We start from the raw sequence: 27,681 nt of genomic DNA on the forward strand, positions 1-27,681 counted from the left end.
CTGGGCCACCTGTAGCTGTATCCAAACGTGGTCTGGGAGCCATATGCAGACCAACAGAGACCCCATGACTTCATCCAATTGGGCAGGGTGGAGTGCCAGGCTTGCAAGGGCATGATGGGAGGGTTCGTTCGCCTTTGCACTCTCACCTTCTCGGTTGGCCTGCAAGGTGGAAGCCTGGCTGAGGTTGGAGGGAGCTTCGTCCATCAGCACATCCTCTTGTGACTCGTCCTCTCCACTCCTGCCCACTGAAGGTTACAGAGCAGAACCCACCAGGCCACTGAAACCGGAGGAAATGGCTTCCCCTTCTACCTCAGGTCAGCCCAGGCTACCTCCGCACCCTGAGCCTGGACACACTCTGGTCCCAGGACTTTTCCTTCTTGGTGGCTCAGAGGGTAAATGCCTACCCTCCTCAGCCCGTCCTGCAACATAACTGAACGACAACAAAGGAGTTCGACCCCTTCCGTGATCCTGTCACCGTGGGGTAGGGCCACTGCCATGTCAACACTGCTGAGGCCTGAAGTCAACCTCTCTCTTTCAACCTACAATTCATGCAAAACCCCCAGGAAGAGCAAGAACTTTGTACAAGGAGAAACACGTCTGCTTTCCTGATGGTACCACAGGCCAGACCCTAGGCCCCAACATGCGACTGAGACACGCATAGGTCGAGCTGAGCAAGCAGGGGCTGAGAAAGGAACTGACATTCTCTCAGTCGTGGGGGTGGGGAGAGGGAGAAGAGGAAAAAGAAGGAGGGAAGTGAGATGAGAAAGGAGATAAGAGAGGAAGGAGACGGAGGGCATGTGTGGGGTGGAGAAAAGAGATCCAGAGGAATTGAAAGACTCTGCTTAGTCCTACACTGCTCACCTAGGATTGTGCTGTTCCCAGATCCACCATCTCTCTCAAGCAGCTCATCTATTAGGTCTTCAAGCTCATTCTCAACCTGAGGGAAAACAAACAGCAACAATAAACCATGGCTCTTGTCACACTAGCCCCAGGCCCAAGGCTCCGAGTGCAGTTAGTGGAAAGCACCAGTCCTATGAGCCTTGCTCCTGGCCAAGGCACCATCTCCAACTTCCGTTGGCCCAGCCAGCATTCAGCCCAGCTTCCTTAATGGCTCAATGAGCTTGGGAGAAGACCATCTGTCACTGCTAAGCCAAACCCCACAAATTTCTGTCTAGCCTTGGTCCAAGAGAATCCCAACTGGTCCAGCTTTGTTGATGCTGAGCTCTTAGGTATTACTAAACCCAACATTTTTTTTCACAGACAGGAAAGTGGAGACCTAGAAATGTTGTGACCTGCCGAAGTCACACAGGGCCACAAAGCCAGCATCTATCTGGCTGTCTCCCTGGAGTTCTGGGCAATGGTTACGAGCCTGCTGAGCAGGGGCCATACCTGCATCTCCTGAGTACTGAGCACCTGGGGCTGCCCAGCAATCACTACGGTGTCACTTTCGGCTTCTCCATCCATGATATCACCATCTGCCACCTCTGTTTGAGTGGCATCATGATCCTCCTCTTGTACTTCTGTCTCCCCCGTCTCTCCTGAAACAATGAACATGCATTTCATGACACTAACATGAGGAACACAGACAAGAAGAAGAGGGAAAAAAGACTGGGAGGGGGGCATTTCACTCAATGAAGGCAGGGTCCAGCGGAGGAAAAAGCAGCAGCAGCAGCAGCAAAGTGAGTCCTCATGAACAGCGGAGCCACCCTCAGGTAGCTCTGTGGTTTTGCTAGAGGCTGGACTTGTGGTGGCTTGACTGAGAAATGCCACCAGACTTAGTGGACCTCTTTGGAAAGCACTACTCTCCACGTGGCTTGTAAAGTCCTTGTGCACTCACCCACATGAGCACGCCACCTGTCTCCCAGGCCCAACTCCCTTGCTCTCCCCTACCTGGGTCCTGTGTGTTGCTGTTGGCATCTTGAGATGCTCCTGGAGCATCCTGCTCAGATTTGGTTTTTCCGGAGGCACTCTTGCTTCCAAAGAGGCTGCTGGGTTGGTTCACAATCCGTGACAGTGTCTCCAAAGGCTTCAGGGCAGCATTGACAGTGTTGGCCATGTTGGGACTGACACATAGGGAGAGAGAAAGATGAAATGAGCACAGGAGATCCAGCAAAGCTCTCAGAGGAGAGTCACCATCTGTATGTATCACGAGCATGCGGTGCTGGAGGCCAAGAAAATTCCTAGAGTAAAGAAAAGGTCACTGGACAAATGAGAACCAGGGAATTGGAGCCTGGGCTTCCTGCCCCAAATTCCTGACCACTGTATTTGAACAGAAATACATTTCCTCTGCCATCAAAAGTATGGTCTTTGATCTATCGGAGCACATAGTTCTAAAAATGGCATCCATCATTGGCCTTTTCAGTGACCTAACACTGGGATTTGGGGACAGAAAGAGAAGCTAGCAGTGCTAGCCAGGAAGAACTCAGGACATGAGCTCTTCGGTTGGCAGATGAAAGGGGTGGCAGGCCCCCCAGTCAATCACAAAACTTTTGTGAACCTTCTAGGATTGCCAAGTTGAAGAACTCTGTTTCATAGGCAGTCAAGAAAAGTCCAAAGTTTGAAAGGGAGGAAAGAAGGAGCCTAGTGGGGCTCACTCTGCCACCATGTGGGCTGAGCTCTTACCTGGAGAGGTCCAGACTATGGGGCACTCGCGCCAAGTCATTCACGAGGCCTTTCTTCAAGAAGAGCCGAATAATGTTGTTCATGCCGTTGTGCTGGGTCTTGGCCGTGGTGCTACTATAGAAGCTGGAGGTGGAGGGGCATGACTCCATGATGGTGCTTATGATGCACATCACTGCTTGGAGCCTGTGGTGGGCAAGAGAAAGGGCTGCTAGGGCCTCCTCCCCCTACCCCGAATTCCCAAGGCCACACAGGAGCAGCCTGTAAGGGAACGCATGAGATGACCCAGTCTGATACTCCCAACACAGACCTAGCATTACTGCCTAATTTACTCTGACATGACAGAGGTGTACTTTCTGTCCTCCCGTGAGCCCTATGGGGCTGCCAACGTGGTCATTCCACAAAAATTACTTTCTCCAAAGAGACCAATGATCTCTTAGCTGACAAATCCAATGGTCTTTTCTCCATCCTCATACTCCTTGACCTCCCTCTAGCTTTGGACACCGCTGAACACTCTCTTTTACTCAATACTCTTGTCTCTAGGTTTTCGGGACAGCCTCTGCCCTGGTTCTCTTCCTCCCTCTCAGACCACTCCCTGCCCTGTCTCCTTTGCAGGACATGCTCCTGCAGATCACACCCTCACCATAGGCATCCCTGAGGGGTCCTGTCCTGGGCCCTCTGCTCTTACCCCTCTAGACTAACTTCAATGGGGGACCTCCCTAGCTCCCATGGATGAAATAACCATCTATTTGTATGCTGACAATTCTCAAATCTACCCTCTCCCCCCCACCACAACCTCCAATTTTGCCTGTGCAACTGCCTTGCAGACATCTCAAACTGGATGCCTAGCAGATATATTAGACACCTTATATCCAAAGCAGAACTCAAAATCTCCCCCTAAACTGTACCCCACCCCCCTCAGGCTCATAACCTAGAAGTCATTCTGTACACTACTCTCTTTTACCCCCCTGTATCCAATATGGTGCTAAGGCCTGTCTATTTCACCTCAGCAGTATCTATCCAATCCACTCCCTGCTCTTGGCCCCTGCCTGTCACATCTGGAACAGTCCTTCAGTCCCTCCCACCTGGATGAATGCAGAGTCTATGGTGGCTCTGCCTGCCCCCAGTACATCCTCCATTCAACTGTCAAAGTAATCTTCCATGTAAGCCCAGTCCCTACTCCAGGAGAAACTCTAGGATCCACTAGAAGATTCACTGTTGGCAGTCTAAAGTCCTACCTTTCTAGTTTCCTCAGGTTACACATAACTCCATGACACATTCTCTTTGAGCCAATGACACCAGCCTCCGGGCTATGACACAAACATCTAGACACTCTATTTGATTCTAATGGTCTCCCCATTCTCTGTTCTGCCTGCTGACCTCTCTGGCTCCCTTTAAGTTGCAACTCAAGGTCAACCTATTACAGGAAGCCCCCCTATAACTCCTCTCAATTCCTTCCCTCTCTTATCTACCTTCAACTGAGTCTGTCTAGATACACACAGGTTGCCTCCTCTGGTAGATGATTAGTTCCGAGGGGAGGGAATGTGTCCAGTGGTGCCAAGTGCCTGGCACATAGTAGGCACTTATTGGCTGAAGGGCCAGACAGGGCATTTGGGGGCCTTGACCACTCACCTGGCATGTTTCTCTGTGCTCTCAGCCATTGCCAATGCTCGGCTAAGGGCAGCCTTGACTTCATTCACCAGGGCCACTTGGGCATCTGTGCCACTGCCTGCGGCAGCCAGGCTGGCAAGAAAGAGACGGGCTAATGCTGGGGTGTCTTTGTCCTCAGCATTCTGGGTATGTGGGAGAAGGTGGTCCAGCACAAATGCCAGCACGCTGCAGTCCTAAAAAAGAAAAAAATCAGCCATGATGTCTGATTAGAAGGCCATCTCGCAATGGCTCCCTCAACCTTCATGCCAAGAAAGAGAACTTCCAATTGTGCTATCCTAAGCCCTTCTATGAGGTTGGCACTTACTTCCTGAGAGCCTTACAGTATTCCCTCAGGGAGGAAGGAATCATCGATCACATTCCCTATAGAGGAAATGCCTTGGCCAAAATCAAATGGAAAGTGGACGGAAGGGCTCAGAATGAACACCAGCTCCTCTTGCTGTTACAATATCCTTCCAGAGACCACAAAATAGAAGGTGAGGCTCAAAGCCCTCCTGTCTCTGTAGCAGTGATGGGACTTGGTCTACTCAAACACTTATTAGTAACCAACCTGGAATGGCCAATGGGGGAGCTTTGGCAAAGGTGAGAGGAGGAAGGCAGGCTGGCTTACTTAGAGGTAGGACCTGCCTGGGGAAACCTTGCCCAGTAGGGCTGTGACTTTTTTTTTTTCACCAGAAAACAAGTGAGAAAGAGCCCTATGGGGCTGTATAGAGTCAATCTCCTAATGGCTGAGATGGAGAAATAGAACCAGAGAGGAATATGGAACAGACTCACGGAAAATCACATCACTCTGCCAATCAGGAGAACCTTGGTCTCCAATCTCAACACAGAACATCCTATGATGTCCATGCTCAGATTTTGGGGGTGAGTAGCCTCCAAAGGAGGAAAAGACAGAGATTTCAGCACTACAGATGCCAAGAATGGAGAGCAAAAGAGCCCTTATCTGGCATGAAAGCCCAGGTTTGATCACTCCTCCCATCCCCTCCCCTGGGTGCCCTAGGAAGGGGCAAATGACACGTTTCCAATGGTAAATACCTCTTTGATAAGCTCTGACTGGCCCACAGCATAGTTGTAGTTGGCAATCAGCGTGGCAATACCAACATAGGACCTGACCAACTCAGCCAGCAGCCTCAGAATGGTGGAAGTTGGCATCAAAGGCTTGCTGCCTTTGGCTTTCTGCTTGCCTTCTTCGGAAACTCTTTCCCCTTCCTTGTCTTTCTTTCCTTCCCGAGATTCCTCTGGAGTAGAAGCTGCTGAGACAGAGAGAGGGAACCAAATCACCATTCTTCCCCTTGCCCTCTGGACATCTCATACCAACAGTGACCATCAATAGAAGATCCACCTCCAGTGGGAACAGTGAATTAGTCCCCAGGCAGGACCCCAATAATGTCAAACAGCCTTTAGTACATAAAGATCCAGATTCCTCTTCTGTCAAGGGCACCACAATCATCCCCCTAGAGTGCCAAGCAGTGGCCAAATCTTGTGGTTCAAACATCCCTTGTAAACATCCCCTTCTCTGCACGCCAGCTCCTACTGTCCTCAAACCTGGAGTTCTACAGTGGCCTGTTGGTTGGTATCTGTTCCTCGAGCCTGTCCAAGATGCACACTGAACTACATTCTGCCCGTACACAGTGGCTCACGACAACTAGGAGCAAACATCAACTTTGGCTGGATTTCAAGCCAATCAGCTACCTTTCCAACCCCCTTAGCCTTCCTTCCCATTCCTGGCTCTGCAACTGAGCTCTGTGGTTCTCCATACCCTAACTACCCTCTCAGGGCTGGGTTCCAGCAGGTCTCCTCAGGACTGTATCCTTCCCAGTCAGTTTTCTTACTTCAAACCTGAACTATTCTCTTCCTCACCTCTCCTGTCCCCCAACTACCACTCTCTTGTATCGATTCTGAGTGTGCTTTAAGTCTCCACATTCTCCACCCTGTTAGAATTTAAGCCACATGAGGACAGGAGCACTTGAGTTTTGTCTTTGTTCTGAGCCTGTCAGTGAGGAGGCAGCTGAATAAGTGCTGAGTGATTGGTGTGACATGAAACCGTGAAGAAAGAAACTAGGAGGCCTGGAAGAAAATGACAGACATGCTACCACACTCCTCGGCAAGAAGACAGAGCAGCGAAGTACCTGCCAAGTGCTCCTGGCTCCAATCAGGAGCTGCACCTCAGGCCACCAGAGAAACCAGCAGTTCAGGAGCTTCCCAGAATCATTTTTTTTTCTAGAGGATAGTCATGGGAGCTTGGCCTGGAGAAAGCCAAGTGAGGAGACTTGGCGAAATGTCCCCCCTACACACACTTGCAGCCTCACTGCCACCCTAGGCCAGTGTGGCAGGATAGTCACAGACTCAAGGAATAGCTGGCTTAACTGTTACCTCCTCCTTGTGGGGTCCCTGACTGAGGTGTCTCAGTGGATGCACCATCGGTGGCAAAGACTTGAGCCTGCACACAGGAGAAAAAGAACACAAAGCCATGAATTCAAGATTGTGCTTCTGGGGACTCCAACTATAGTCTGCTAGACAGGGGAGTAACCTTGTTTCTCCCAGGAAAGGAGAAATGTCTGGAGGATTGGGGATGGGAGGCAAGCTGGCTGCTCCAGACATGGAAGAAACTGTCTTCCTCCACACCCAGCACCTCTGTTTCCTCACTACCACTATAGGTATTATGGGGAGAACACAAGAGACCTGGGTCTGAAGTCCATCTCAGAGTAGTGGCCTGGAGCCATGCACTTTATGACTGATGCCTCAGTGCCCTGATCTGCCAAATACGGATAACACCAGGTTGTTGTGAGTGAGGAAAGGGTCAAAAACAAATGACATAACTAAGGACCGAGAGCTGAGCTCCAGTTACAATGTACGCCCCCTTTGTACTACTCTCCACAAATTCAGCAACTAAATTAGGAGGAAATCCTTTTTACAGCTGAAGACAGGTCGTTCCAATAGAGAACAAGGGATGGCAAGGAAAAAGAACTTTCTAGCTACAATAATTAAACATAGCCAAATGCTCTGGGGTTCACTCAAGCTCCCAGACACACCCAACTTACGTTAATGGCGAAGCCAGTCTGAGCATCAAAGTCGCTGCCTTGGCGTGTCAGAGAGCGATACTGCTGGTATACTTCATCCCCCATGTCTTGAAGGATCTGGCTTACCTCCTGAGTCATCACTCCAGGTTTGGCGTCTGATTTTTCTACTATAAGACAACCCCACACCCCCCAATAAACGTACAACTTTAGTATCAGGATGCCCTGGGACCAGGTGATGCTCTAGTCTGTCCAGGATATAGCTGCCAGGCCCATGGCATGATGATCACAACAGGCAGGTAATCAAAACGTTACCAAACACACCAAAAAATTCCAGGTGGACATTAGTGTCTCCTGGATCACAGCTCTCAACCCAACACAGGATGTATCTTGTGTTACAAATGGCCAGAAATTCAATGTGACTGCATGAGTAGGAGACAGATATTTATGGCTCCATGGGAATTCTAAAGTTTCAGACACTAATCCACATCCTTCTATTGCCCCTGGTCCCTGCCCAATTTGTTCCATTGCTGCTCAAGCCACACACCTTCTTCTGGAGCATGGTAGGCAGCCAGAGCATTAAGCATGTCGTAAATCACTTCCTTGATGGTATCCGGAATGAGAGGTAGAGGAGAGGGCTTGACTGGGGTTGTCTTCACCAACTGAACAGCATTTGGACCTTTGATCCTCAAATTCTCAAACTCATCATCTGATGCTGAGCCAAAGGGAGAGAGAAAAGAAAAGTGAAGGTTTCTTGGTCAGCAAGCATGACAATCCTTTGCCCCAAAGACAGAGCCAGAGCCTTACTATGAAATTGGAAATTCTTGGCACTTCTAAATCTCACAGAGTTTGATAGCATTCAAAAAGGATAGGAAATGACAAGGAGTTGGGCCTGGAATTCCCTAAAGAAGTCCCCAGCAGTTCCCCTTTGGCCAAGGGAAGGGGGCACAGGAAGCAGGGGTAGGTCCTCTTTCTTTCCAGCTCTCTAATTGGATGGAGTTGGAAAGAGGAAGCAGGGTCACAGCCAGGGTAGTCCTAAGGTGCTGGCACATGGCATAGGCCTCACTCATTGGGGAACTCAACCTGACACAGGATTGGGCATGAGGACTATTGCAGGCTCAGGTTGGAATCCAGGCTCCTCCAGCCTGATCTGGGCCACTTTCTTCATATATAAAAGTGAGGTAGGAGGAGATGACTTCCAAGGGGATAAAGGATGACAATGCCAGGTGGAGACAAGGCTGGGCCCCCTCCCACTTACAAATTTCATCTCTATTTGTCCAGTTTGGCTTTCCTTCTGTTTTCTGCTTGCACCGAGCCCACCTCCAGACTGCCCCAGAAGAGCTCAAAGAACTCGGACCCTCTGTCTGTTGCTGCTAATGTATTCCCCAGCTAAATAAAAGTACTCCAAAGGAAGCAGAAGCATACAAACATAATGCCAAGCATGTGGATGTATCAGAATCAACACCCTTGGAGACATCCAAGTCCATGGCACCTCGAAAGACATGTGGTCTTGAGACTCACCGGTCCCTGAGCCTCGAGGGGCTGGAAGAGCAATGCGGATACAGCCATTTGCCACCTCAGTGAAGATATCTGGATTACGGCATGCAGCTGGCCCAAGGACACGGAGGATATAGTTGATCTCCCGGGAGCCTAGGCTGCCAGATACCACTCCAGATGTGGTGCTTCCAGCCCCACTGGTAGCTGCAGAGCGTACAACCTAGAAAATGATGCACTATCAAAAGCAACCCTGGCAAACTAGAGCTGTCTCCATTCAGAGTATGCCCGGGATCCTCACAGGGAAGGTCAATAGGAAGAGCTCCAAAAGTATTCATGTCACAGTGAGATTCTCCTAATGCTTAGCCTCGAATCCTAGGTTTAAACTCAGCTCCCATGCATTTCCTTCATTTTGAAGCTAAGGGGGATGGGGGTTGGGTTGTCATCACACAAAGAGTCCCGAGCACAAGGCTGGCACATGACTGCTTCCACCATCTCATGGTAAGACACAACTAAGGTCACACTGAAGGGGAAGAGTAGCAAATGGGGTGCTGAGGGCTCAAGGCTTGAAGAGAGGCACCGGCCACCTACCTTTTCCATGGTATGCTGCAGGGTACATGGATCCTCAATGATGTGCCTCAAGAGCAGGGTAACCAGAGGGGTAAATCCATTGAAGCCTGAGCTCTGGGTCAAGTTTAGGATCATGCGAGTGCTCTTCAGTTCAGCAAACATCAGGGCATACTTGTGGTCTCGGGTGAGCCGGAGGCAGAGGCGCAAGGTAGCATGCAGTGTATCTGGGTCCACTGGGACACCCAGCATGCTCACGCAGGCCCTGATTAGGACTGTCACCATCTCTTCTGTCAGGCCCTGGATCAGGATCTCCCCTAGTTGGGCCTCCTCAGTAACAAGCTCCTTCTCAAGGCTTGGACTCTCAGGAGCCAAGGGGCATTCTGGGAAAGGGGATAAGAGCATATTAAAGACTCCTGGAACAGCTCTGGTTCCCTGGAATAAAGGCCTAAGCTTTCTACGAACATAGAGCAGCCACACTCCCCCCTCTAGCCAGGGGGAAGAGTTTAACAAGAGATGAGTGAACAAAACGGACTTAGGCAAGCAGGGTGTTCATGCCTGATGGAGGGTGGGGGTGGGTGAAGTTGGGGACGCAGGAAGCTCATACCACTGGAGATGCTCTCCTCTGTGGGCTTGGCATCAACCTCTTTGGCTTCATCCAGGGTCTTTTCTGGCTCCTGCTCATGGCCATCTCGAGTGTTCTTGCTAAGTCGTGGCACTCGCAGGAGGGTCAGCATCACAGGGCGCCGGTTACCAGTTTCCTCATTGACCTGGATGTTGAGGGGGACAGGACACAAGGCGTGATACCTGCCATTTAAGAAATGAACGAATCCCCCCAAGTCTTGGTGGTTCTATGCAGGTAAAAGCCAGCTGCCAATCAAGAGCTGGACAGACTGAGTGCCAGCCCTGCTGGGCTTGGGCCAGATCCTCCTTCTCTTACTCTCAGGCTGAATTTAGAAAGGCTGACCTTTCTAAATTTCTCTGCTCTGAACTTGGCCTCCTGGCTCCCAGATCACCCTAAACCACCGGCTTAGCAAACACAACAAGAGCCTGTTCAAGCCCATCACCCCCAAACTCTTCAAGGCTGTGGCGAGAAGGGTGTCTTCACATACCTGCACCATGGTGGTGAACTGCACGGTGTAGCGCCGTCGGCTGGCTGTGAAGCGGACGCTTGTCTCACCAGCTTTCCAAGCAGCATCAATGGTGCTGTTGTTGCCTGCACTGTAACTACACCAGCGCCCGGACCGGTCATCAAACCAGCGCCAATTGTTGTTGTTAGCCTGTAGGTACTGGTGAGCAAAGAAGCAGGTCACCTACCCTCTGCTGGAGGGAGGTGGGCAGTCACCTCTCCCCAAGTCAGGTGTCTAGAAAGATTTCCTCAAGAAGACCAAGTTCTTCTAATAGGGGAGAAGATTAAGCCACAACCAAGCAGTATTTTTGGACAAAAGGACAGCTACTTGGAAGGCTGTCAGTTAATGGCAACACCCACTTCCAAAACATCCAGGAGGCCTCATCAAACCTTAGGGAGAAACTGTCCAACGTGCAACTAAGGTTCTACGAGCAAGGTCACCAAATAATGACTTTGCCCCAGTTCCTCAACATGGGCCACAGGATCACTAAGAAGCCAAAGTCTGTTTTACCATGTTGGGGACCTTGGCTCCTTCCAAGTGCCAGCACCTTGCCCACCTACCTTGTTCATCTGGGCTCTCCTCTTGGAGGAGATGGCTGTCTTCTCATAGAAGTCAATCAGGAGCAGCACTGGGGTGATCCATCTGAAAAGGGAGTCAGCAAATGCCCTAAAGGAACCCTGATAGGCCACCAGGACACTGTTCATCCCCAACTGAGCGATCAGTGCATCTAAGCTCTTCACAAAGCCACAGCACAAGGGTCCACAGAATCCCTACGAAGGTACTTCCCCACCTAACAAAGAGACCTTGGCAGTCGGCAACTGTCACTTACTTTGGGGTATGGACCTCCTTCTGCTCTTTGGCAGCTTGAAGGCACGGCTGGACCACTTCCAGAAGTTTGATGAGGACATTGAGGATGCCACTGGATTCAACCACCCGAGCACATGGAAGTTTCAATTCCTGAGTTGGCAAAAGAAGGAATGAAATGCTGCCCCCTGTCCATGGATCTGGCTCTCGGAAAAGCCCTCATACACAGCACAGAAACTCACCTCGAACAGCAACGTCAACAGCAAGATCCTAGTTGCCAAGTTTGAGGCCTGAGGAAGGGTCACCATCTGACTGATCCATTCCGAAACTGTTTTGGTGTCACTGGTTGTCAGGGGAAGAGCTGCTTTGATCAAAACATCAGCAGCTTCCCAGACCTAGAAAGGAGTAAAGACACGAGAGAGATGTTCGTGGACTTCAATGCGCATGGTTACTCTGCAAAAAGGCCAGTAAATACCAATAAGAGTTCTGCTTTGTGCCAGTGGCTACTCAGGGCATGTACCTCTCATTCAGACTGGAAGTTACCAGTATTTGAAGAATCTCACCAAATTCACACGCTCTCTGCACCCCGCCCTCCATGTTTTCTGAGTAGCTCCAAGAAGCCAAAAGCAGACTGAAGGGAGTCCATCAGGAGGGAGATTCTAGTTCAGTGCGCTAACGATTCAAATCAAAATGGTTTGCGAATGGAAAGGGGTAGCAGGGTTAGTAGTGAATGCCTTCTAAAGGGAGCTATTCAGAGAAGATGGAAGGAAGGCGAGGGTCTAGGGACACTGACCAGGAAGCTCAATTGCAGAATGAGCCCAGGCCTGCCAGGGAAGCCAAGACTGACAAAAAGGCTGGGGCCAAGGTGAGAATGGAAGAGGTATGTGACTACTGCTTGGGATGGATGGGACCATGATTCCCAGACACCACAGACAAAGAGGAAGAATGACCTTTGACCTGGATGTGACAGGAGAGAAATGCAGTTGATGTCCTGGATAGGGAGGGAGAGGGTGCCAGGCCACCCCTAGTGAATGCAAGCCACCTGGTCCAGAGGAGAGATGGACATCTTCCCTCCTCCCTTGGAGCATGAGAGAACTGGCAGATGGGGCCGCAGAGCACTATGGAGGGGGATTCGAAAGAAAATGGGAGAAAATGAGAGAGTGCCCACAAGAATGCAGGATGGTAGTAGATGGAGTCCCGGTTTTCCAAAGAGGGAAGAGAACAGACTCTAGGCTGGGAAGTTTGCCTTTGATTCCTGGGGGAAGAAATCCCTGAAAGGATTATTAAGGAGAGGAGTGGTGATTTCAGGGAGTCCAAAAGCCTCCCTCCAGAGCAGGCCAGGCCTCTTTGGATGAGCTTGCTTTTCTAGGATGGGAGGTGGAGGTGCTATGGCACCAGGGTGCCTAGATTTCCACAGAACATTGGATCAAATCTCACGTCCCATTCTTGGGGACAAGATGGATCAGCTACGTGACAGACAGTACAAGGAGATGGGTTTGGAACCACTTCCATGGTCAGAAATCAAGTCACTGAGAACGCGTCAGCCTGAAGAAGGGGGTCTCTGGGAGAGCGCTCCAGGGATCTGCAGCTGGCCCCGAGTCGTGTACCATGGCTCTGCATCCGTGCCTTCCATAAGGGCCTACCTAGGGCCTGCTCATCAGATCGTCAGACAAGAAGTTGGGAGAAAGAATGAAGACACGGGATGGCAGAGCCAGAATCCAGAAGCATCTCAGCAGGCTAGAGCACTGGGCTGAAATTCACTAGGAATAAATGTCTTCCCTTCAAAGTAACAATAAAATTAAGTTTCAGAAATATCAGATGAAGGAAACTTAAGGTCACTAAATGGTCAGCAATGTGCTGGGGCAGACACTTGGCTCCCTGGACACCACCCTTGACAAGCCTCATCTAGACAATCATGTTCATGGGTTCTGGGTACCAAGGTTTAAAAAGAAGCCTGATAAGCTGGAGAGGGGACAGAGGAAGTGAGCTGGTTTAGCCTACAGGAAGGAGGTTTGTGGAGATGAGGGCCTCAGGGAGAGTAAGGGAGCTAAGTTACGGGAGGAGAGTGTGCACTGGACCCATGGCAAATGAGGCTCTTCAAGCAGATGGGGGAAGATGAGCTAAGAGGGATTCCTTTCCAGATGAGCTCGCTACCCTGCACGATGAATAATGAGGAGGCTTCAGAACTGAGGATTGTGGTCCAAAGCTATAGTTGGGCACCAGCAGCGACTTGAAGAAGGCTAGGCCCTGGGGCTGGCAGAAGGCTGTCCCAGTGGCACTCTAGCGAATGCTCACCTGATTGACCACCTGCTTCAGAATCATGTCCCGGTAATCGGCCCCATTGCGCTTAATGGCGGTCATGATCAAGTCACACACACGGTATACGGTGTCTGGAAGCTCATCCAGGAGATGGAAGCAGCCAGGCAACATGGTGTCTGTGAACCCGTGGAGCTCTTCCTGCTCCAGGGGCTCAGCGTCCTGGAATTTCTCCAGGCACTTGGCCTCCTCCTCTTCTTGCTTTTCCCGGGCTTTCCGCTCTTCTTCCTCCTTCCTGCAAGCTGCTTCCTGAGAGTTGGGAAAAGTGAGGACACATTAGGGCACTCAAAAGCAAGACTTCCCAAGGTATGGCTCCTTTCCGTGTCCGCTTCTAACATAGGAGAAAGCCTACAGAAAACAGTAGTGGCAGAAAAGCAGAATAGGCAGTATTCCTGTCTCCCAGGGAGGCTGCCCTCAGGCAAAGTACTTTGACCTTGAAGTTACCTCGGGGGACTCTGCTCTCTGATCCATTGGGATATCCTGTCCCAGAGACATGGCAATGGCCCTCATCATCTGGTCCTCTTCAGACATGCTGAGATCCTAAAACAACGAGAGAGAAGCAAAGTGAGGCCAAGGCAACAGACCAAGAGGCATGAAGATGCTGGAAGAATTGCTGCACAAAGCCACCCAAAGTTAACGATGCCCAGCTCCAGAGACAGACACATCAAGACCGTCTACCGAGGCAACGGAACGAGCTGTGCCCTATGACTTGACCCTTCAGAGGCAGGAAACAATTTGCTCATTTGGTACATGAAAGACAGATTTTTCACACTTTCCCAATGTATTACTTTTGTTGATTTTGTTCTCAGTCTTTTCTTTAAAAAATGTCATTCGTTAGATGGGACGGCTATCTGGGAAAGGGTGACATATTAGGGAAATAATAACGAGAGAGGTTTTGGTGATACATAAAAAAATCCCCAAAGCTATCAAGAAATACATATATGGGAAAACAAAATTAGCCAACAGAAAGCATCAAATAATCATGTGCCTTTAAAGAAAGGAGGTTCCCTTCATGCCCTCATTCTCCATTCTGAGGCCCTGCTGCTTTTGAAGCTTGGCTCGGAATATGCCCCACGCCCCCCCTTCTTCCTACCAGCTATGACACAGCTGTGAGTGACTTAGGCCTGGTGTCCACAATCTTAGGAAAAATCTGTTTGGTAGAAAGCCATGCAGCTTATGGCAAATGGGCATGGGACACAGGACAAAACTGGCATTTACTAAGAGTGAAAAGGGGTGACAAGCTCGACAGAAGGCTGCAACTGCCACACTTGTACACTCATATTCAGTTCTTGGGGACCTGATGACTAGTGTTTCAAGGTGGACTACAAGAATCTTGGATGCTTCTGGGAAATGGTGGAGGAGGGAGAAAGAACCGCAGACATGATGCAGCACCAGTTGATACCTCACACTCAAGAAATGGCCTATGGTGTCACCAACAAAATTTCTCTACAGAAAAGTCAGCATGGTAGTCTCATGACAAGAGAACAAGGAAATGGCCAGTTTGCTAACCCCACTGCCCTTACAATGTCAAACTAAATGGCATGGGTGGTTGGGGGTGGGTGTAGCTCTCCTTAACAGGGCCCACAGAAGTAGGGTTGGCTTCTCCTTGGGATGATCCAGGAATGGCTAGAAGTTTCCAAATTGAAGACTTGGTGAAAGCCAATGCTCACACATGCTGAAGGCCAAAGACTACACTCAAAAAACCAGGTCAAGTGGGAGAAAGCAGGCTGAGAAGGTATTAAGCAAGAAGGAGGCTGTTGTCAACTCACCCGGACGACTCCTCCCATGAGTGGAGGAGGGTGAGTCAGGAGATACTCAGTAGCCTGCTCCATGGTGCTGGTGTTCAACAATGCCTCCATGGCATGCTCTCTGGTGAAGCCCATGTCCATTAGCTGGAAGGAGAAAGACCTCTTCAAGCCACTGGAGTGGAGAAGGGCTCAGCCTGCAACAGTGGGGTGCCCAGGATGCCCCAGGTCTTGGCATTCCCAGAGGAGAAGGCAAGTCCAACACAGCTTTCTGATGGCAAAGCTCAGTGTCTGCGGGAGCCTTGGAACTACACTTCCAAGTGAGCCTGTGGACTGGCCTTGGTGACTGAGCAAGGGAGGACCAATGTTTAATGCTATTCCCAGAAGGCCCACAACTGTCAGCTATCACAATGCCAGGCTAGGGGGCAAGGCCTGGATTGATGGGGACTCCCAAGCTTTTCAGAAAAAAATCAATATTCCTTCCTTCTCTCCTTTTGAGAGGTGAAGGGTGGCAGCAGCCATTTTGAAAGGCAGCCTTTATTTAAATGACCTTATTGCTACATGGTTGGCTTGGGGTTGAATATAAGGCCTCATTGTCAGCCTCCCTCCAAGGCTGACACTGTCAGTTTCCACTCCACTCACATCTCTTTCCCATGGGTATGTGCCAAGCTTAGGCCACTTTGAAGGAAACAAAAAACACAGAGAAGGTGTAAAGTCTGAATGGTGTTAAAAGCATAACCTGGCATGAAAACTGTGAGGACAGCCATCATTATGATAGTGACTCTACCTGTACCAGTGAAATGGGGGCAATGGTACTTCTTGGCCCTTGAGCACATCCAGAGGCCTCTGGTCTAAGGGAGAGGCTTCTAACCCAGATGTGCCCTAGTACTAGGACCAAAGGGCGTGCATGCTACCTGCTGGAGTTGCTGCTGGTTGACTTGAGGGTCCCGGCGGGAGCCACTCTCCTCCTGCCCTGATTCTTCTTCTCCTCGGGTCCCTTCCTTATCCTTGCTCAGTCGCTCTCGGATGACAGGTTCACCACGAAGGATATGGCACAGAATGGCCAACATTGATTCAGCCATACGCCCACCGTACACTTTCAAGGGCTTGCGGTTCCACAGGTTCTTGATGCAGGTGAAGGCTGCCTGCAAGGGGTAGAAGGGGTCCTGTCAATAGCACACTCATTACACCCAGAAAGCCCTGAGGGCAAAGGGGACTTAGAGACTAGGCTTTGACTGGAAAGTGGAACCATTATAATGCTTCAATTATATTCAATTCTGCCCCCCCCCCCCCCATCCCATGGAACAAAGTATAATTCCTAGAAACAATGAAAAAAGACTTCTCAGTGACAACAATGATGTAAGAGAGAAATCAACTTGGATTAGGTGTACTGAGAGAGGACACACTGTCCAATAAGGGAGCTTGATTCAGCTTAGTTTGGTACAAGGCAGAGGATTCCCTGGGGAAGGGCCAGTGGTCCCTGATGGAGGGACAAAGAAAGAAACAGCAGAATTTAGTGCTAGGCACCAAGCAGGGTCTGGAACCATATGAAACAAGAAAGGTGCCTAGTTGCAAAGAAAAGGCTACCACTTGAAGCCACAGCAGAGAGAAATCCTTCTGGGCAACGAGTCACTCACCTTCTGAGTTACGACAAGGAATCGCAGGGCACTGAACTGAGGGGGGCTCTGGCCCCCAGGAAGCTTGGCCGGCAAGGAGTGGGGAGATTCTAGCACAGTGGTTGGGTTCACCATCTTCTCTGCCAGCATGAGCCAGGCATCTAGGAACTCTCCTGTGCCATCTGGCAGGTCAGGGTGTTCAAGGCCCTCAGAAACAGGAACTTTGCCTCCCATGGAGAGAGCCCAGTTGAAAGTTCTAGGTGGGGAAAAGGGAGGCAAGGAAGGAACATGTACACAAACCTCAGTGGGAAGGAAGGAAACAATTCAGCATCTCTATTGGCACATGTTGCTTTCTCGCTGTGCTCATGCATGGGCATTACTTTCTCAAAATTACAGGGTCCGGGTGAGTTTTGGGGCTTTCTTCACCAAGGAGTCACTAATTTTTGAGCTCAAATGCATAATGCAGGCAACTCAACCAAGGGTCCAAGAGGAACCAGTGGCTTTGAAAGCTCTCTTTAGTTACTTTTGTAACCCTAAGCATTTTGCTTTATGTACTCAACAATCTTCTGAGAAAAATTCTATAAGGCTTCTATCCCTCACCACCCCAGGGGTCCTTGAGAAAGAACTCCCAGCCTAATAAAAGGGCCACCACTCAGGAGGGGTAATATGATATCCTTTCCCACCCCCACCCCCATCAAAGTAACAAATGTACCAAGAATCACCAACTACTTCCTTTCATCAGAGAAGAGGAAGACTAGGTGATACAAACCAAATGATGATACTGAAATGGCTGCTGGTTGGGCTTTTTGCTTACACCTTCTCCCATAGTACAGTGACCATCCTTAGGGGATCACTGGGGCTGAACACCCTTGCCCAAAAGCCAAGACGCCTGATTTTTCACATATACAGGGTTGTCCTTACTCAAAAAGAGCATTGTGACCTCCAGAGCAGAGAAATTTTTGCAGCATGAGGTGGTATGGGTACTTCCTTTCATCAAACAGCATGGGGGAGGTGAAGCCAACTGAACAGATGAAGAAAGTCAGCCTGTACAAGAGAAAAATGGACCTAAATGAGCCCCATGTCAATAGGACATAATAAATAGCATGCTGATAACTCTTTAGTGAGGGAGCACATCCATAAGATGCTAAGGAAGACTGTACCATAAGGAGGTGAACACTAATTCCTGCACTCCAGGGTAGGCAGAAACTAAAAAAAGGACAGCTCCAGTTTGGTGGTCATTTCTTTAGATCACAGAAGGCACGTCAGAAGGAGGTCCTAGACCACTGAGGTCAAGGCTCTCCTTACACACAGGGTAAGGACCTCCAAGGACTAGACAGCAGTAAGTTGGTGGCAGATTTGAGACCACAGAATGGTCATTTCCAACAAGATTTTGCTATAGAAGCCCACCAAGTCAAGGCCTTGTTCTCACTTCTGCAGATGTGCCCGATGCTAGGGCCAAGCAGCCTCTGTGGATGGCTCACCTGAATCTGGGTGTGGGTGTATATGGTGGGGGCTGCCAGGACAAGCCCTTAGTGAGGAGTTTGGTGAGAGCAGAAGCTGTTGCCCGGGCCGCAGGTGTTGGTGCTGTAGTGGTACTGGTTGCATGGTGACTCCTCCGCTGGCGAACAGGGGATCCCACACAGAGTTTAACAAGGAGCCCAAAGAGCTCAGCAAGAGCTCGGCCTAATCGTGAGGAGGCTGAAACACAGAATTCATCCCACTCAATTGTGAAGCACTGAAAAACATGTTAGGTACTGGACAAGGACCCGGGACATAGAGGCAAGAGAAACAGGCCTCCCTCCACTGTACAGGGCTATCCATGTTCACAGGTCAAAAAATACAAAAGAATTGAAAGAAGGCACCAAAAAAGATAGCAGAACATGAATGGAGCCTTTGAGGTGTCAAAATTTTAAAGGATCAGAAAGTTGGTTATTCATTCATGCAACAACACTGTGACCATACCACGCAGTTGTACTGGCGGAAGGGGGAAATGGTCAGCTTATTGGGAAGGATGATCGGTCCACATGACATCCAAGAAACACCCTGTGGGGTGTGGGAATCCACCTCCTCCCCCTCTACAGAGTGCCTCCATGTTGCTCCTTCCCTCAAAACAGTTCCAGGTCCCTCCCACCAAAACTGGGACCTGCCCTCTCTTCTCCCACAATCCTGCTTCAGGTCAATGAGCTCCATTACACAATCTCTATGCCTGTTGTTTTCATATCTCTTTCCCCGGCCCAAAGCTCTTTCATATTCTCACTTTACCAACTGCCCTTTAGACACTGTAAACAAGATGTCCTCTGGACATTCCAAAGCACAGTTCATTCTGTCCCTTCCCTCAATCTGGGGCCTCACCAGCCTCCCAGTCGCCAAGGTTGTCAAGCAACCTTGATTCCTCCCTCCCACACATCCCACAAAGCTAATCAGTCATCACATCTTATTGTTGCTACCTACAGAACATCTCTTTAATATGTCTCCTTAAGCAGAACCAGGAGAACTTTGTGCACAGCAATGACCACAGTGTGTGAGTTTTTTTCTTGTAGACTTGGAACTTCATTGCAATGCAAGGACTTAAAAAAATTCCCAATGGTCTTTTAAGGTTTCCACATCCAGAGAAAGAACTATGGAATTCAACTGCAGATTGTAGCAGACCATTTTCTTTTGTATTATGTTTTGGTTTGTAATATGATTTCTCCCATTCATTTTAATTTTTCTACACAGCATGACTATAGTGCAAATGTATTTAATAGGAATGTAGGTGTAGCACCTACATAAAATTGTATGCCGTCTTGGGGAGGAAGGGGAAAAAAAATAAGTGATTGTAAAACACTGAAAAGAAATAATATAATTTAAAAAATAATATGTCTCCTTAGTTTCTGTTCATCTCATCTTTGCAGCATCTCTCATCTTACACTGGGACCCAGTGATGTAGGCCCTCCTCATTTCACACTGGGACTACTGGCACAGCCTGCTGGTGAGTCTGTCTTCTAAAGCCCCGCTTCACTCAACCTCTAAGGTAATTTTTCCTAAAGCGCATGTCCAATGATGGCCCCCAAAATCAAATACAAAAAGCTCTGTTTGGCATTCAGAGTCCTTTATGACCCAGGCCCCCCTCCCCACCCCCTACCACATACTCTTCCATCCAGAGACACTAGCCTCCTGGCAGTTCTACACACACAAGACCCTCGAAGTTGAAGCTCTGGGCATTCTGTCTGGCTGTCCACAAAACAGAAAACTCTGCCTTCCAGCTTTCTTCAAGTCTGTACTAACACTGCACCTTCTGCAGGAGGCCTTGCCGAATCCCATTTCTTCCCTCCCTCCTTCCCCACTACTAGTGACATTACTTGGGGATTTACTTTGCATATGGTCTTGTATATAGAGAGATGTTTGCACCTGAGGTCCTCCAGGACAGAGACCAAGTTTTGGCCATTCTTGGCATTGGCAGCATGCCAAGATCAGTACACAGTAGGTACTTAATACATACTGCCTAACTGGAGTGCTAATTTGGTTCATTTCTATGTTCTGGTAGGCAAGTGATGCGCTTCAGATCAATCTTAAGTAACTAAAAAGAAGTCAGTGACTAGCTGGAATCCCCCACTGTGGTCTCAGGAGAGACAGAAGGTGCATACACTGAAAGCATGTAGTTCAGGGCTCTGTGATGCTTCGTTCTCTGCTCCAAAGGAATGCTGCAGACGAGGGAATGACAAGGGATAGGCAGAGACGATGGTGATGCAAAGACAAAAAAATTCACTTTCAAGAGAGAAAATGAAGGGAAAGGCACAGCAGACTCAAAGTGACTTTGAAACACCCTGATCTGGCCCAAACTGCCAAAAGACAGCCAAAAGGTAAAGCTGGGCCAGCCAGACATTTTTGTCCATCAGGCCCAGGGAGAGACAGCAATCACTCACCAGAAAGCAAAGGCTTAATCTGTTTGATTCGAGCTGCCATGGCAGGGGTAATCTTAGACTTGCCCTTGGCATCTGAGGCACTGGGCTCATCAGTCTCCATGGGAGCCAAGGTGTCACCATCCAGGCCAATGCCTTCCAATAAGCCCTGGGCGGAGGCCTCCACAGTGGCTGCTGTCCCATCACTTTCTCCTTCTGCACAGATTGAAACACAGAAATGATGAAGAGTGTGACTGGAAACGCTCTGGCTCCTTGAGCCTTTAGGGCTCATATTAATCTCAACCCCAGTTTCTAGCACTCAACTCTGCACACAGAGCAAATGGATTCTAAATGAAAAAGGCCACTGACCTCAGTAGCCCTAACTCTAAATGCACTGACAGAAGTCTGTTTGGCAGTTTGCTATGCTCCACTGTGTGTGTGGGAAGGACTACTGTGGCTCAAAATGAGTATTTAATGAAGGTTTGTAACACCCATGTAAGTAGAAAGATGGGGTGGGGTGTTCAACTACATTTGAAGACCTTTTATCTACCCACTTCTAAAAAGAAACATCTTCCAAGTTCCACTGAATCCCAGATAGGATTAAAAACTCAACAAGGACCAGAGAGGAAAATACCTAGTTAGTTACTAAAGAAAATCGCAAATAATGTCTCTGATTAAAAACAGAAGAACAAGCCAGTAGCTCATCCTCTGATTGAGGTTCAATAATGGCTGTCACTTGCCTTATTTGTGACCAAATAGAATTCAGGGCTAGAATCTGTACCATTAACAAGCCTTTTAGAGTTACCAGTTTTCTTGGTTCCATGAGTAGCTGTTGTGGTGACTGCCTTCTCCTCTTTTGGGACCAACTTCTGCATGTCTGCTTGACCAAACTCGCACCCAGAAGGGAGGCTGAAATCACACAAGAAATGAGACAAAGCTCTACCTTCTTGGCCACTAACTATACTAGCAACTTCAAGGCCCCAGAGCTAAGTGAGATCAGAAGCAGCTGCTAGATCAAAGGAAAAGTTGCATTCCCAAGGGAGCATGACCATGAGCTGACCAATCAGCCATTGGAGGACCCAAGGTGACAGACAGGGAGCTGCACATGTCCACTCTACGGCCTGGCAGGATGTTGCCGGCCACTCTCTTCTAAGACTTCTCAGATGAACTAAAAAGCCGGGAAAGGGACCCTGAAGGCAAGTCTGGAGCATATTTGGGGCCATGGAGGCCCAGAAGATTTAAGATTCTGCTCTGGGATCATAGATTTAGATAGGAAGGGACTTTGGAAACCAAGTCCTCATCTTCCATTTTACACTTCAACAAATATGGGGAAGGAAGTCTCAAGGACTCAACTAGGTAACATAGCTCAAAGTTTTGGATGCAGGTTATAAGCAGATCTTTATGATCTTTTGGAATTCAACGCTATGGATTGGGCAACTTAGTTGCCTGTCTGATAGAAGAGGCTTGGGGAGAAGCCCTTCTCCACATCCCTCTTCCCTTACCTGTTTGGTGTACATAGTGAGAGCAGAACTGTGCTTTCCCACACAAGGGAACAGTAAAGCTGGCTCAGCTTGCTTAGGACACTTAAACCCAGCTGGGAACCCCATTGGTTTACTGAGATGGCACGGATCTCGCTCTAGAACAAAGAAAGGAGACAGTGCTATCCCACAGACAGGTATCTCCCAACTTGACATGGAAAAGATATCAATCCCTTGATACTCTGCCATACTCATCTACTCTATAGCAGATAACAGTCTGGGGAAAACAATGGTGGATCAAATTAAGGGTACCTCCCATGTCCCTTATTCCGTATGTCCCTTTTGGACAGGGAGGTAGCTACCCAGGGGAAATGAAGCCTTTACTAGATTCAAAGCAAATGACCCAATATTGAAGGTCTGAAATATTTTCCCATGTCCCCTGATGACACATCACAATTTGAAGCAACCCACTTGCCACTGATAGAAGTGAAATGTTGGCTGATTTCATCAGAAGAAATTCAAATAGACTAAAGGGAAAGAGCTATGGAAAGAAACTGGCCATCAGGAGCTAGTAATTCTGCTGACTTTAACCAGGAAAATTAGCTCCTTCAAGGAGACACTGCTTCCCTTGTGGCAACCTGCCAAGAAAGCAGACATCCTGGTGTTCCAAGAAAGCAACCTTACAGGGATTGGGAGGTATTCCTCAGTTACAAAATGGCATATTCATCTTAAAGAATCTCATTACCTGGCCAACCCTGCAAGTGTGAACAAACATCATGATGTAGGCATGAGCAGCTGTGAGGGCATGCAGTAAAGGGGTAGCCTGGGCAGAGAGGGTGGCGTCTGCGACATTGCCAGCACAGGCAAGTTCTCGCAAAAGCACAGAGCCCCCAGGGGCCTCGATTGGCCGGTGCAGAGGATCCAGAGAGGAGAGGATAGAGTCCAACTGCAGAAGGCCCTCCTGCAGGACCTTGGGTTCATGGGACAGAGTCTGCAATAAATGATCCCAGGATTACAACATTGCACTGACCTTTCTGTTTTTAACATCACTGTTACATGCAAACAACTTGGCCCTTGGTTCCCTCCCCAAATGTCCTTCAGAAGGAAGCCAAACAAACCATCATAGCAACGGCAGGCATAGCCTCCACTTCTCTCCCAAGGAGGGAAGCAGATTTGCTCATGAAGGCCTCTAGAACCATAATAGTTTGCTGTATTCTCAAGCCTTTTAAAATGCTGTTGTGATCAATAAACATAGGATTCTCCTAGCTACTTTCTTTCCTTGTTATACCGCCTCTCTGCTTAGCAAATACTAAAAAGGAATATCCTGGAGGGGCCTAGACCTGCAAGGTCAGAATGAGTAGCTACAAGGGCACCATCCAAAGGAGAGGAGGCTGCCATGGCTGGGATTCCACTCAACAGGAAATGGCAAGACAAGGCTGAACATGGCCAAGTCATCGCATTCTCCTTTGGGATTCCCAGTGATCCACTAGCACCTCCCAACATTCTCTTGTCCTGTCCGCATGTGAATAAGGAAGGAATTTATCCATCTTTTCAAGTTTGCTTGCTTCTCTCACCAAAAGCAAAATCAAAGATTGCTCACTGTCAAAGGGCTTGAATAAACAGAACAGAGCCACAGACAACAAAGCCAGCTGAGGTGAAAATGTCCCTGATTTACTATGTGTAGATATGATTACTTTGGATGTTTTCTCCATGAGACTGAAAAATGGGAGCAGGCTGAGTGATCCGCTAGCCACAGCACACCCCACTGTTTCTCCTTAACAAGTAGAACAATTCCTGTCTCGATCAGTGGTACATTAATGAGCTCACATTATTCCCAATACTGATGGTTTGGATCTTTAAATAGCCTTGCTGGTTTCATAGGAGTGATAGGAAGTCTCAACACATAGAGGGGTTAATTTCTGTTTCATCATTTTGCTTGTTGGGTTGCCTGGTTTTTGGTTTGGTTTTTTTTTGGTACCACAGAAAGTACTTGAATGAATATGTGACCTTTACTTCTGCCAAACATCTAGCTACCCCTATGCACCATGCAGGGACACTGTCAGGTCAAAGATACTGAACAACTTAGTTGCTTTTGCTACATATGCCCAAATGGTTTTGCATGAATGGTTTGACTTGCTGAAGGGCTTCTAATCATGAAAGGCCACCAAGTGACTCATGGTGGGGGCATCAGCACTGAGTACAATGTGAAAGAAATCTCCCTTTTCTAACAAAGTCAGATCATTTCTGGACAAATCTCAAGAGCAAAAGAATTAGAAGAAGAGAAATGAGAAGAAAGGGAGATAAGGAGGAAAAAAAGATTTGGAGGTGGAATCCAAAGATGCCCTTTCTTAAGTTGTCATCAGTGTTGCGGTATTCTTTTCTGCCTATTCTGAGGCTTAAGCCTGAGGAGCTGGCTGAGATTCTAAAGAAGCACGAATTCAGAGGAAACTACAGAAAGAAAACCAGAACCAAACAGCAAATGGCACTTGGTCTCAGATGAAATGGAATGACTAAGCTTGGTTCTGAAAGACAGGACAAAACTCCAAATGGCCACCATTGGACCACTTCATTTTCCATTGTTAGAAGGGAGAGGATTTTGGGGGAACGAGCGCTACTATGGGGAAATGAACAATGTGCCCAAACCAAAAGAAAGCCATAGAAGAGAACTATCATGGAGAAAGCCAACATCTCTTCTCATTCTTTGACACCTTACTGGACAATCGACTACTGGGGCTCCATCTCTCTTGGCCAAGTGGGTTGGCGGGTGGCTGTTCTGCCGGGCCTTACCAGTATAGACTTGCACACCCCTGCCACGGCCTGACAGGCAGCTGAGGTGGGAAAGTCGATGGGCAGGTTGGGGAGGCCCAGGATAGTCACAAGAGGCAGCAACCCCTTCTGATTCACAAACTCCTGGCAGTGGTCATCTGTCGTGTTATTGCTTAAAATGGATTCCACAAACTTCATCTAGGAACATAAAAAAAAGCAGAGTTACATCTAGAAACAAAGCAGGGAAGGTTTTGTTGAATAAATCTGGCCAGCCCTAGGCCAATATCATTAACTCATGGGCAATCACACCCAAGTCCAGCAACCCATAACCCCAAGGGAAATAGGCCAATGGTGTCCATAAGAAAGCAAAGAAAATGAGACCTTAATGTGACTCAAACTAAGGTTATGATTGGAGAGCTTGGCCAATATAAAGCCCCAAATCTTCTCTTAGTATTTTAGGACTGCTTACCAGCACCCCCACCCCATGACCAGTCATAATTATAAATGTGAAAACAAAGGCCAAAAGGATTTGGGAACAGGGCTCACTTGAGTTTGGGAGCCCACTAGTCTGGCATAAAATAGATGAAACGATTCCTTCACTACCAGGACATGGAATCTGACTGATGCTGATAGAAGCAGGACCCACTTCCTTGCTATCCCTTCTCCCCTGACCTTTTCTTTGCTCTTCCCCTTACTGGAGGATGGGGCTGTGGTGTCATCTCATCTCTTTCCTATGCTTTAGGCATTCCCCACCCTCCATCTCCAGCAGCAGCACTGGGCCAGCTTACCACATTGAGGATGTAATCCATGAGGGGAATGGGGACTCTCTCTTCTGTTCCAACAACCCTGGAGAAGGGGGTGAAGAAAACACTTCAACAATAAGAAGAGGGTGGAGAGAGAAGAGGAGGCAGAGCCAGATTTCAAGACCTCTTCATAACCACACATTAATCCAGACAAAAACTTAGGAAACAATTGGAAATAGGAATTGTGGAGTTATTCCAAAAATGATTATTGAAGTCGTTGTACTACTAGGAATAAAACATTTTTCAAAGGGATAGAGAAAAAGAAAGTTAAGAATTTCCTTCTCAAAGGAGGAAACAACGTAACACAAGTGTGTGTGCGCATGCGTGCACAGCACATTGTCACTTCAGATTTTAGCGCAGATGGGACACAAAGGAAGATTGTCAAATATTCCCACCACAAAGACATGGATTTATCCATAGACAGACTAGAAGACTGGAAGAAGGGTGCCAAGGCTCCAACTCTCCCAACCTCCCCTGCTTCCTTCTTAGCCCCCTCCCTCTACCTGCTTCTTGGTCTTATGGACACACAGAACAAAAACCGTCTGGCCATTTATTTCATCTGTCTGGCAAAGAGGCACAAGGGCAAAATGAAACTAAGCAAGAACCAGACTAGGGCCATAGGGAGAAACTGAATCAAACAAAACGTGGACATGCATGATAAAATGAATAAAGTGATGACCAATGAACCAGAAATAATCTGCAGGGTTGTGTTCCCTGAAGGGGCAAAACAAAACTTTCGATTGAGTTGCCAAAGAAATAGCTGTGGACAAGCCTGCCAATGATGCTCAGTCAGGGGGCCCAAGAAGGTCCACAATTGGTTAGAAAACACACACTGGACTTAAACTGACACCCAGGACCTTAGGGCAATAAAGGATGCCAAAGTATCAGCACATCTTTACCAACTGGAGAAAGAAGTCAAGAGTCAATCTCGATAGACATCTGATGGAGATTGGGAAGACACAAGATTTCCCCAGCTCCTCAAGTCCCTCAGTCATCCAACTCCTATATACAGACAGAAAGCATTATCCTTGCTGTGTATACACACACTCATTTATTAAAGTGTGGGAGTCTTGCCCACAGTTTGTCACCCCTTCATTTCAGAAAGAAACCTTGTCTTGGAGCCTTGTTATCTTGATTCCTGTCTCGCCAATCACATTACCACCCCATAACGTATCGTCCCTTATTCCCTTTTCCGGCACTGCTCCCCTTCCTTCAACATGAGCCATAGATCAAATCATAAGTTGCTTTGTTACTGCTATCAAACTATTTGGCACCAGTCCCACTCACCAGGATTGGAAAGGTCCTGGCTTGAGTGCGTTTTATTGGTTACCATCCCCCTCCATTAGAACGTATGCTCCTTCAGGGCAGGGAATGCTTCCTTTTATTTTTATCTGAAGCACCTGAGCCCAAGATGGAGGACTAAGGAATCATGGGAGCAGAAAAGGCCTTCAATAGTAGTTGCCGCTTGAAGACATCTTTTGCTGAGTGGGATTTGAAGAGGTTAAGGAGGGACAGAATTAAAGGCAAGGGGTTCAGTAAGTATTAAAGGTATGGAGGGAGGAAACAGATGCTATATATGCCAGAAGAGATGAAGGCCAATTTGGTCAGAGAGTAGAGGAGATTGAGAAGGAAAGAAAGTGGAAAATGGAGCTTGGCTCCAGACTGTGGAGGGTTGCAAATGCCAAACACAAGAGAAGCAAGAGGGAGCTGCTGTAATAGCTGCTTTTGATCCAAATAACAGAATGAGAGGTGATTTACTCTAATCCAGAATGGGGCG

At 48.4% G+C, this 27,681-nt stretch overlaps 1 protein-coding gene across 14 annotated transcripts in view; it reads right to left on the bottom strand.

Annotated features, from left to right (window-relative positions):
• The window catches only part of HUWE1 (HECT, UBA and WWE domain containing E3 ubiquitin protein ligase 1), a 109,158-nt gene that overhangs the window by 24,021 nt on the left and 57,456 nt on the right, over positions 1-27,681 (bottom strand). For 8 of the 14 annotated variants that reach the window (XR_011971316.1, XM_072627235.1, XM_072627237.1 and 5 more), the window contains 30 exons: positions 25,890-25,947; positions 25,123-25,299; positions 23,081-23,326; positions 22,360-22,493; positions 21,663-21,766; positions 20,882-21,073; positions 18,458-18,674; positions 17,898-18,020; positions 16,998-17,232; positions 16,275-16,505; positions 15,385-15,507; positions 14,060-14,155; positions 13,595-13,864; positions 11,542-11,694; positions 11,325-11,452; positions 11,056-11,137; positions 10,478-10,654; positions 9,973-10,135; positions 9,390-9,748; positions 8,826-9,021; positions 7,852-8,019; positions 7,329-7,474; positions 6,661-6,727; positions 5,323-5,540; positions 4,252-4,463; positions 2,623-2,805; positions 1,891-2,063; positions 1,390-1,538; positions 862-937; positions 147-245 (listed from right to left, as the gene is read on the bottom strand). Coding sequence is in view for 13 of the 14 variants with exons in the window: in XM_072627235.1 (XP_072483336.1) it covers positions 147-245; positions 862-937; positions 1,390-1,538; positions 1,891-2,063; positions 2,623-2,805; positions 4,252-4,463; positions 5,323-5,540; positions 6,661-6,727; positions 7,329-7,474; positions 7,852-8,019; positions 8,826-9,021; positions 9,390-9,748; positions 9,973-10,135; positions 10,478-10,654; positions 11,056-11,137; positions 11,325-11,452; positions 11,542-11,694; positions 13,595-13,864; positions 14,060-14,155; positions 15,385-15,507; positions 16,275-16,505; positions 16,998-17,232; positions 17,898-18,020; positions 18,458-18,674; positions 20,882-21,073; positions 21,663-21,766; positions 22,360-22,493; positions 23,081-23,326; positions 25,123-25,299; positions 25,890-25,947 (4,955 nt within the window). In the remaining variant the exon portion in view is untranslated. The remainder of the gene's footprint in view (positions 1-146; positions 246-861; positions 938-1,389; positions 1,539-1,890; positions 2,064-2,622; positions 2,806-4,251; positions 4,464-5,322; positions 5,541-6,660; positions 6,728-7,328; positions 7,475-7,851; positions 8,020-8,825; positions 9,022-9,389; positions 9,749-9,972; positions 10,136-10,477; positions 10,655-11,055; positions 11,138-11,324; positions 11,453-11,541; positions 11,695-13,594; positions 13,865-14,059; positions 14,156-15,384; positions 15,508-16,274; positions 16,506-16,997; positions 17,233-17,897; positions 18,021-18,457; positions 18,675-20,881; positions 21,074-21,662; positions 21,767-22,359; positions 22,494-23,080; positions 23,327-25,122; positions 25,300-25,889; positions 25,948-27,681) is intronic. The other 6 variants (XM_072627246.1, XM_072627238.1, XM_072627247.1 and 3 more) reach the window with 3 other exon arrangements.

This window comes from Notamacropus eugenii, chromosome X, assembly GCF_028372415.1.
Source record: "Notamacropus eugenii isolate mMacEug1 chromosome X, mMacEug1.pri_v2, whole genome shotgun sequence".
Taxonomy (NCBI): Eukaryota; Metazoa; Chordata; class Mammalia; order Diprotodontia; family Macropodidae; genus Notamacropus; species Notamacropus eugenii.